Here is a 10,338-nt window from a genome sequence, read left to right as displayed (position 1 = left end):
TTAAAGTGTGGCTCAATGCTCATCATCATACTATACCTTAAGATTGTATAATCCATAGTTCAATCAAAACATAGACAAGGAAATGAACAAGACATGAAATTAGTTCCTGCCACTGGCACTCAACTCTGCAGGAAAAAATGCTCTGCTTTTTCTAGCTAGCTACAAGATTTACAATATATAAATATATATAACATGTGATGAATGGAAATTAAACAACGGAGAAAATCAAGAGAGAGAAGCAATGAAGCAGCTTCATGTTTGAATTAGCAGGTGTTTTAACATGAAAAGAAATAAAATGGTTTGATAGAGTGTAGAAGATGGTTCATCTGAGCATGGAAGTAAGAGACTCAAAAACATGTTGTTGACAAGGAATGGTGAGACCCATTTGATGATCAAATCCAAACTCTTCTTCTGCCTGATGAAGGAGGATCTGAAACTGTGGTGTGCTGAGGAAGGAGATGGGAAGAATGTACCTGCTTCTCTTCTCTCCAACTCCACCAACATAAACAACAAAGTGACCCTTTGGAACGTCTTCACCTTGCTGCTGTTGTTTCCTTCCTAAACTGGAGCATCTCTTCACCATTTGCTTGATCATTGTTGTTTGAGAAGCAAGCCTGCTACTTGATTTTCTCATAGCCATTGTGGATTGATGTGAAGTTTGTTGTGAACTGTGAAAAATCAAAGGGAACGTGGTGCCTATTTATGATGGTCAATTGGTCAGTTTAGTAACTTAGTATTAGAGAATAGAGATAGAAAATGGTAATGTGGGGACAAAGGACAAGGGCCCTAGGGCCCTTTTTGGGGGCCATGCGTTGTTGTTGAAGGACATTAAGGCCCTCACTTTTTGGGTTTCTTCCCCATTGCCACCTTTTCATGCTACATGGTTTGGCCCGTTTTGAGTTTAACTTTTTTTTTTAACAAAAAAATTTATTTACAATTAGCCAATGAAAATTTTAAATATAATTTGTTTTAACCCAACAAGAAAAAATTAATTATTGTAATTTTTTTTATATTTTTGTGTTATAATATATAGATACTTGTTGACTTATTGTTAAACACTCTTTGCTGAATAAAGAGTATTTTTACCTTTTGTTAATTAATCAAATAGGAAATTTTCATTTATTATATTTTGAGAAGTGACTAACAATTTATTTTTATATTATTAGGTTTAGGATTTAAAATTTATAATTTAGTATAAAAATATATTTGTTGGTCAAATATTGATAAAAAATAATAAATTTTATTGGTCATAAACATTTTTATTATATTTTATATCAATAGTTTATATTTAAAAAAGTAACCTATAAACCATGTTATTATATTTTTTTCTAAGATAATAAAAAAAAAAAGATAATTTCAAAACATGTTAACATGTTTGTTACTTGTAATAGTATAAGTTATTTTCTAAAGAACATTACTCTATATCATTTTTTTTTGGAATGCACAAGCATTGCTCATACTTGTGTTGGATACTTTTGTGATGTCCACTTGAAAAACTAGTAACTAATTAAACACAAATTTATTATTATTAAATTAAATTATAAATACTATTATTTTTTTCTCTAACTTTTTAGAGTTTTAAAAACGTATTTTGTTGATTTTTAGGAAATCAATGGTGGTTCGATATCTGATAATTTGAGAGTGAAACCTACTCCACTTTGTGAGTACCAATTTTTTAAAAGTGCATCAAAGACCCTTTAATTAGACGAGATTTAAGAAAATCTAAAAATAAAATAAAGACTTTGAAAATAAATTTGATTGAATTTGAAATGGTTTACATTGAATTTAAATAAAGCAATAAAATGCCTTCGATTAGATCAAAGGACTTTGAATTCGAAAATAACAATACGGAAATGTAAATCTTAACAAGGAAATTAAACGTTGTTTAAAAGATAAATTTGCAAGAAAAGTAAAGTTTGCAGAAAATGTAAATGGAAAGTAAAAACAAGTGGAAAGATCCCTACAGAAATTTGACTCGAAGCAAACTCAGAAAATTCCTGGGATGTAAGTGTGCGTGAGTAATTTCTGAAGTAAAGTTCCAACCCTTATATCTTCAAGCCTTCTTCTATTTAAAGCCATCTCTTAATCCTTCGAATTGAAATATAATTCCCACGTGCGCTTCTTTTGCTCGATCATGTAATGCCTAAAAACAACCTTTAAATCTCAAAATCTTCAATCCACTCCATCAAATAACTTATTATCCGGCTAAGCTAATCGATCATTTACTCGATATCCCCAAACATAAGACCTCTTTGATATAAACTTCCTTCCCAAAGCTCATTTACTAATCCTCGAATAGCTTCCTTCATCAAAAATAATTATTCTCGACTAACAAGACGGAAAAACTTACATTATATGCATACGTGCGCGCGCACACATATATATAATATTAGAGAATTCATAGAATTGATTATTTTTTATTATTACTTTTAGCTATTAGTTTAATTTTTTTAGTCTAATAATCTAACAGTATACTTTTAACTTATAATTTTAAACATTAATGACTGACTGCTAATAAAAAATAACCAATTTTACTTATCTTCTAATAAGTTTTGGTTATTTTATAAAGACAGGTCAATTATAAATGTTAGTTTCATGTTAGTTTCTTTTCCTTCTATTACATGCTATTTACTTTGATTCTCTGTTTTGTATGTATCTCAGAAGAGAAATGAAAAGAAAAAAAATGGAATGCAGAAATTAACACAATGCATGTGGCATTGTAAGAGGAACTGAGGAAATATCCCTCCAAATTGCAGTGTTTCTTTTTTTTTTTTTTCCTGAGTCGTACATTAAGATTACATACCTGCGGCATGCAAGTTCTCTATAGATATACAACACAGCAAGTGATCCATGGCTACCTAACTTCGTGCCCTGCCATCTCCGTTCTTCTTCTCTGTCTCTCACTACTGTACGTGAAGGCACAGCATGTGATGTGAATGATCTCATACCACTCTTGTGTAATTCGCATTGATCTGTGTGCACCACTTACATCTTGGTCCCCTCCCTTTGTAGTTCCATTTTTGTTATCTTATATTTGTATATATATGTCCACATCATATCGTATTGTGGAGCCATGTTTACTTAACGCACTTTCAATAACCACTAATTAGATTGTTGCTACCACTCGTCTAGTCTAATCTTAATTAATGCTACCAAGTTCTGCAAAATAGTATAGTATTTATGGTGAGATAGATAGGAATTGATAACTAGCAATACTCATGAAAAGGGCACCTTAGCTTGCATTTTTATCATAAATTAAACATACATATATCCTTTACTACTATATATATAAAAAGAGATCATCATTCTCTCATCAGAACGGTGGAGTTATGACGATACCAAATAAAACAAGTTCTTGAATTGAATGTAAAAGTGTCAAGTAGTTGAGTTGAGACATGGGGCCACACGTTCACGCTCTCCAAAAGAGTCTTCCCCATGTTCTGTGATCCACAATTCACATTGCTTGATATACTAACAACAATAATATCATGTCAGATATGTTTTTTACTTTTCTTTTCTTTAATGAAAACTTGATGACATCATATCATTAGTTAGTTAATTAACCACCTTTTATTCATCTCTCGTTTTTTCTCAAAGACTCAAACATATAAATTGCAACATATCTACTAGATTATTATACGTCACATGTCTTGTAAAATTTATTTAAATTTTAGATGTTCAAATAATAAAACTATTTATAGATTTAAAAGGAGTAAATGCATCATTCCACAGCATCCTGCGTTAATGCATAGTCCAAAATAAAAACACACTCATAAAATGTAGTATACACCCTCTAACCTAATAATTATATCAGTGACTATTTGTACCACTTAAATCTTAACTTTGAGGTCACATGAAAATAACTTAAGCGTTGTTCCAAGGAAAAGAACAAATACAGCAAACCATCAATTCTATCTCTGCCATGCATCTTCAGCTAAGCACATGTAAGCATGTTACTTTTGCTGATGATGAGTGAAAATGCGATAAATTAGGAAAAGAAGTACATGAAAATGGCAGCAGCAGCAGCCAGCAGCCACCGACTGCTTCTCCTGAATCCATGAAACACCATTAAATCGACGGACCATGGTCATAATAATAAATTAATAATCTTCTTAACATTGTATAGAATAAATTAAATTGAACATAAGCTAGATAGCTATTAATAATAATGGAGTCACGTTGCATTTATCCTTTTTTGACAAGTGATTAAGATACCGGAACGGAGATTGTAGATATCTAACAGGGATGCTTCCATAAAGACGTGTAAAACGTCTTTTTGTAAAGACGTGTCGCATTATTATTAGACGTATATATTAATAAACTGGTTATTTTTGAATTTCTTAACAAATTAGAATAAAATCGATTTTTTTATAACAATAACAATAAATCCAATTTCTTTGTAAGGATCTAATTGTATTTTTAAATTTTTAGGAATTCAAATGTCTGCAAAATAAAAAATTAGAGATATATTTGTTTTTTTATCAAAAAATTTAAAGATATTTGATTTAGATTGTGTAATTCGATCGGATTAAATCGAGTCTAATAATTATAATGCAGATAATTGGGTTTATTATTGTTACTATAATAAACCGATTTTGTTCTGCTTTATTAAAAAATAAATTATTAACCGGTTTAATAAAAATGTCCAATAATAAAATGACATATATAAACATCTTTAAAAAAAATATTTTTAGTGTCTTTATTAAAGTGGTCTCCATCTAATAATTCCCTAATATGTTTAATTAGTATATCTAGAAAAATTCCGTAACATTCTATTTTTTTAATCACGTTTATTTTTTAATAATTAATTAAATAAATTTATAATAATTTAAATTTATAAAAAAATTAAATTAGAATATAGTACAATTAAAAAAATTAACAGATCTAATTTAAAATTTAAAAATATGACAACACAAGTTTCAGTGAATTTTTAACCGATAATAAACAACCTTTTAAGGTATAATTATAATTCATTCCATATTTATTAGATTTGAATCATCATTGATTATATAAAAAAAATGAGAAAACTAGATTAATTTTTGAGTTTAGTATAAAATCAAATTCAAATTCAATTAGGTATAAGTTTATAACAAAAAATTGCATTATAACCAACTAACCTAACATACTAATAGTATTTTATAAATATCTCAAACTATAGTTATTCTATTGATTTGTTTCAAAATTTATTTTAAAATTAACTTAATTTTCTATAAATTTGTATTTAATAGGTTTTTATAAATTTTCAAATATAGAAAATTTTATAAGGCTTGCAAAGTGACAATTCAAATTGAAAATTTCATCTAAATGCAAATTAGATTCTCCTAATGTAATATGAACATATCACTACAAGAAACACACTGAATACCATCAGATTTAGTGACGGATATTAGCGACGGATTCAACAGCAGTTTTTACTTCTGCGAAGACTCTCTCTCTCTCGTCTCGTCTTCTCTCTCATCTCCAGCGCACCTCTCCTCCACTGAAGCTACCGCCGTCGCCACCACCACCTGGAGCTTTCGCTATTGCTACCGATGCACGTTGTCTTCACTGTTGCTGGAGCTGTCATCAGCCCGCCGCCGCTATTGGTGTTCGGGGCCATCGGTAGTAGTCACGTTGTTGCCTCTTGTCACCGCTATGCTTCAACCATCGTACAACCACCATCAGATGTAATTTTGGTATAGTTTTTTATTTTTTCATATTTTTTGTGAGTTTAGGGTTTTGTTAGGTATTTTATTAAAGTATTGATTAAATTAGTGTAATGAAGTTTATGATTAGGAGTAGTTATGTTAATTTAATATAAATAAAATTAAAAACAGTTAGGGTAGGTTAAGTAGGGTTAGATTATAATAGTGCTTGAGTTGTTGGAAGATTTAATTTAGTTTGTTGAATTATTTTAATTTCACCTTGTGAATTTAATCAGTTATCTTTTTTATTAGGATGGTGCTACTTTTGTCTAAGATCAATTGGAGTTCGCTTCTTTCGTAGTATGTGCATCCGTGTTCTAGGTTGGTATGCTATCTCTAAATCTAATCAATTATTTAAGTTTTATGCCAGACTTACTTTTCTTAGGATAACGTTTTAGGGCAGAAGTGGGAGAAAGTCGTGTAGAGGCGCCTTCTTGAAACCTTTGTTTGCTAAAAAATTGTGGAGTTATAAGGGGTTGCGCACTAGAACAGTTAGAATTTAATGTGTTATTGAATGCATGTTTGTTTTAATTTACGTCTGCAGTTATTTTCTATGTGAAAACTGTTAAATTTATTTGGTCCATGTTTCTAAATTAAGGAAAAGTTCTGCCAAAATTTTGTTTAGATTGTTTAAAACATATTTCGTTTGTGAGAAAACGATAATCGAATTTGGTGCGAGACTCTAATTATAGGAGACCCTGCCAAATTTTCTAAAATTTGTAATAAGTTGTGTTACTGGTTGAATTCTAGGGTGTTTATTGCAAGATGATTCTAAGTCATTGTATGTGGATGTATGATAGGGATAACAGTGGACGAGGGGTTCAAAACTTGAATTCTTTGAGGGGATTGACGCGTTTGTTGAATATGTTTTCAACATAGAACCATTTCAGTCTTAAGGGCTATATAAGTGTCCATGCTATAAGTGTCGGCTGATTAAGTGGTTAAGACCTTCGGATATAACATTTTGTAACACCCTACCACACAGAACTTTACACCTAGGATATAAAATAGAGGTGGCGAGTTGCTACGACCTCTAAAAATAAAAACTTATATATATAATATAGTTGACAAAGAGTTATTCTAGGAGCCTTCGAAGAAAAGTTTAAAATCGAAAACGGTAAAATGAAAAGCGCAACACTCACAACATGTAAATGATAAACGGAATAAGATAAGAGAAGTTATCATAGATATAATTGAAAGAGAGTTCCAAGGTACAAATATCAAGGCTCAAGACTCGGCTCGCGAAGATAAACCGGCATAAGCACATAAGTATATATACATATATATAGGAGAACCCAAAATAAGCCCAAAATACAAAGTTACAAACCATATTTCTCCAAAATAGCCTCTAAGAGGAAGTAAATATATCAAATATATAAGCAGTGGAGATAAAAGTATCTACGTATATACATATATCCAAAATAAAACCCCAAAGACAAGGATCTCCGCTATCAGAAGCTTCCAGTATGCCTCAGCGAGGTGCCACCTGACCTGCATCTGAAAATCACAAATATCCGTATGGAATGAGAACCGAGGGTTCTCAGCATGGTGCCACGTACATAAGATATAAGGTCCTGAGAATGTCAGAGGCAATCCTAGAACACCGACACTCAAATTATAAAACTTAAAGAACTAAAACAAAAACTATGAACAGGTGGTCTTCTAAGATTCTAACTAAACCAAACCTTAAACTTGACTAAACTCCCTAACTTCCCCGCCTTTCCTCCGATCCTCCAACACCAGTGATACCGCACAAACAAATAAGCAAGCAAGGGCAAACACAGCTAGTATACAAGTACTACAATTAGCGAATATAATAATTAACATAGTACACTCACTTAGGCATTCGCAGTTAATAACAAACAAGCAAGCAAACAATATGCACATGATGTATGCCTGTCCTATGGCTGATGAGTCTCATCTATCGATTATCAAGCCAACCCAACAAGTCCGGCTGCTAAACCCTGGACTGTCTCCCGTCACGCATCCCCATGAGTCTATGCGTAGCTTTTTCTCTTCTCATTCATAATTCATATATATAGCTTTTACGAAATCAATAGCTATTCTCTTTCACCTTTAGTGTAGAACCTTCAGTGGTTGTAGCATTCCGAATGCCTTCTGGTGGTCACTCTTTACTTTCTCATGTGTCAAACATGCAATCACATGCATCACCACTTCGTTCTTCATTTCTAGCTACTCAAAAATATATTCTTTGATTCGTGGTACGTTTTAGTAAGTTCAGGATAAATTCAAAAATCCTCTCTTGTGAGCTTTGGATAATAGTTTTTCGTCTCAACTTCCGATTTTGACACAAAATTCTCTCTTAGTATCTTCTTGATTCAACAAGCTTCAATACCCTTAGTAGCTCTTTATTACCATTATTGCGCTCCCTAAGTTCTCGACCTTACGATCTCTTGTAATTTGTAATTAATTCAATCTGACACCTCCATTCACTTTCTTAACATCCAACTTAAGACCTTAACTTACTTAACAGTTATTTCTCCTTTCTTTGGTCATCCAAGCAATATTCAGAGACTTCTTGCTCAGGCGTACGTCACCACTTCATGATGTTGTATTCACACACATCCTAAAGCCCCTTGACAATACATCGCAAAAATTTTGAGTAGTTAATTAAGTTCGGGTATCATGACTACTGGCGCTAAGGTTAATCTTTCTCTCGAGATTCAAAAGCTCTCTTCGCATGCAAGCATCCATACAGACAGTGCATTCTAGTGCGTTAACTTACTCATAGACATTACGGTCGGCAAGAATTTAAAGCTCCAAAACTCTTTTTGATGTCGCACACTTACATGCTTCATCTTCCGCGTCCAAAAGCCTTGCTCTAAGGAATCAACGTCTCGATGGTTACAATTAGGATTCATACGCGATACTAATATAGGCTCAAGTTGATTTTCAAAAAGATATTAAGCTCAAAAGACAAATGAACAATACAAACGGTGTTCGTGAGAAATCAGAAAGAAGATCTTGTATACGGTCAAACAGAGTTGTACCAAAATAATGGAATGCACAAGAAGAGGAACATAGGTGCATCTCAGAAAAAGAGTTCAAATCAAGGACCTTTGGTAGAAAGAACAGAGTGTGTAGAGTCAAAGAAGTCTCAGCTGATTTTGAAGAACACGGTTTGCGAAGGAGAGCAACTCTACTCATAGCAAGTTCCCAAGATCCAAGGATTACGTGATTATATTAGGACAAGCTCAGGCTCATCCTGGAAGAAACAAGATCTATGTGCGTAAGGAGTAAAACTGGAAAGATGATCAAGTCGTTTAAGAAGAACTCCAGATAGAGTTTCAACGCAGTTTACAAAAGAAAATAAATATTAGGTTGAATCACGAAGATCCGTTGGCACAATCCCTCTCACATAAAGTCTCCTACCGTTCTCTTCCTTCTTCACTGGCATAACCAACGCTTCTCACAAGGAAATAATTAGTTGGACGATTCTCTCTTCCAGTACTCCCTTCAACTTGATTCTAAATTCTACCGATTATAATGGTATCTTCGCTTGTGGTGCAATCGAAGTTAATCCGGCTTCCAACGCTAAGTCTGTCGCAAACTCACTTTCTCTCTGAGATAGAAATTCTGGAACACCTTTAAGAATTTTCTTGGAAACTCCCTCATAATAGGGATTTGGTCTCATCTTCACTTGCCTCTTAAACAATTAACAATTAAAGGTTGAATCTGTTCTATTCCTCTTCCTCACAGTTTACCATCACTGGATTTCAAACGATAACTCTGCGTAGCTCTCAACAGTTCTGATTCCTTAGATATAATCCAACCTGCTTCTGCTGCGTCACTCTGATTCTTATGCTTCAAGAGCCTAGCCACTCCTCTAAGTTAACTAAATATCACTCCATCTCAATAACTAATAGTCTTCAATTAATCATTGACTTGGACTTTACAGTTATCAAAACTTGTCATGCGTCACGAATAAATATTACATATTAATGGTATGCAAGGTAGTTAAAGTTTTAACTGCTAGTTTGCAATTACCTTGGGTCTGGGAATCAGATTCGGCTGCACCCTAGTCGTTCTTGTGTAGACAATCCCGAGATATGTGCCCTGGCTCCCCGCACCAGTAACACACGCCTAGTCTGGCCCTGCATGGTCTGTTTGGATGATACTTTTTGCATCTCAAACACTTTAAGTCTTCCGGTTGAGTACTAGTCTGCCCTTCTGAATCCTGCCCCTGACGGTTGTCATTCCTTCGGTTATTATTCTGGCGCTGAGAATGTGAAGTGACAAAACGACCCCTTTTGAAACTTTGGCTCCTAGGTGTAATCTTCTTTCCCTTTTTCTTTGTGAAAGAATCCCATCAGTCACTCTTTTCCACCACAGTTCTTCTTGAGCCTTCTCCCGTTGCTTGACCTGTTTTAACTAATTCCGGATGATTCACTATTTCCACTGGTACTACTGTACTCGGGACATTATTTCTGTCTTCATATCTATTACCACCATCATTGCCAGTTCTAACTTGTGGTTCCATCCTATCCATCACTCGGCTGGTCGCAATAGTAACAGCACTAATGGTAGCAGCAGCACTCGTCATTGCGGTCACAAAATTGGTCAAACTACCTACCGGTATGGTTACCTCATTACCTCTCCATCCTCGACCTCGATTACGCCCACGACCGCGCCC

General features: G+C 33.5%; 1 protein-coding gene across 1 annotated transcript; it reads right to left on the bottom strand.

The window, feature by feature from the left end:
• On the bottom strand, positions 1-2,984 carry LOC112767282 (protein SMALL AUXIN UP-REGULATED RNA 51). Its single transcript, XM_025813159.3, has 2 exons — positions 2,804-2,984; positions 1-668 (listed from the first exon to the last, which is right to left on the bottom strand). The coding sequence occupies exons 1-2, from the start codon at positions 2,944-2,946 to the stop codon at positions 323-325; spliced, it is 489 nt and encodes a 162-aa protein (XP_025668944.1). The 5' UTR covers positions 2,947-2,984; the 3' UTR covers positions 1-322.
• Between the last annotated feature and the right edge of the window lie 7,354 nt (positions 2,985-10,338).

Source organism: Arachis hypogaea, chromosome 17, assembly GCF_003086295.3.
Source record: "Arachis hypogaea cultivar Tifrunner chromosome 17, arahy.Tifrunner.gnm2.J5K5, whole genome shotgun sequence".
In the NCBI taxonomy this organism is placed as follows: Eukaryota; Viridiplantae; Streptophyta; class Magnoliopsida; order Fabales; family Fabaceae; genus Arachis; species Arachis hypogaea.
The sequence above is the reverse complement of the archived record's forward strand: the minus strand, read 5'-3'. Positions and strand labels throughout refer to the sequence as shown.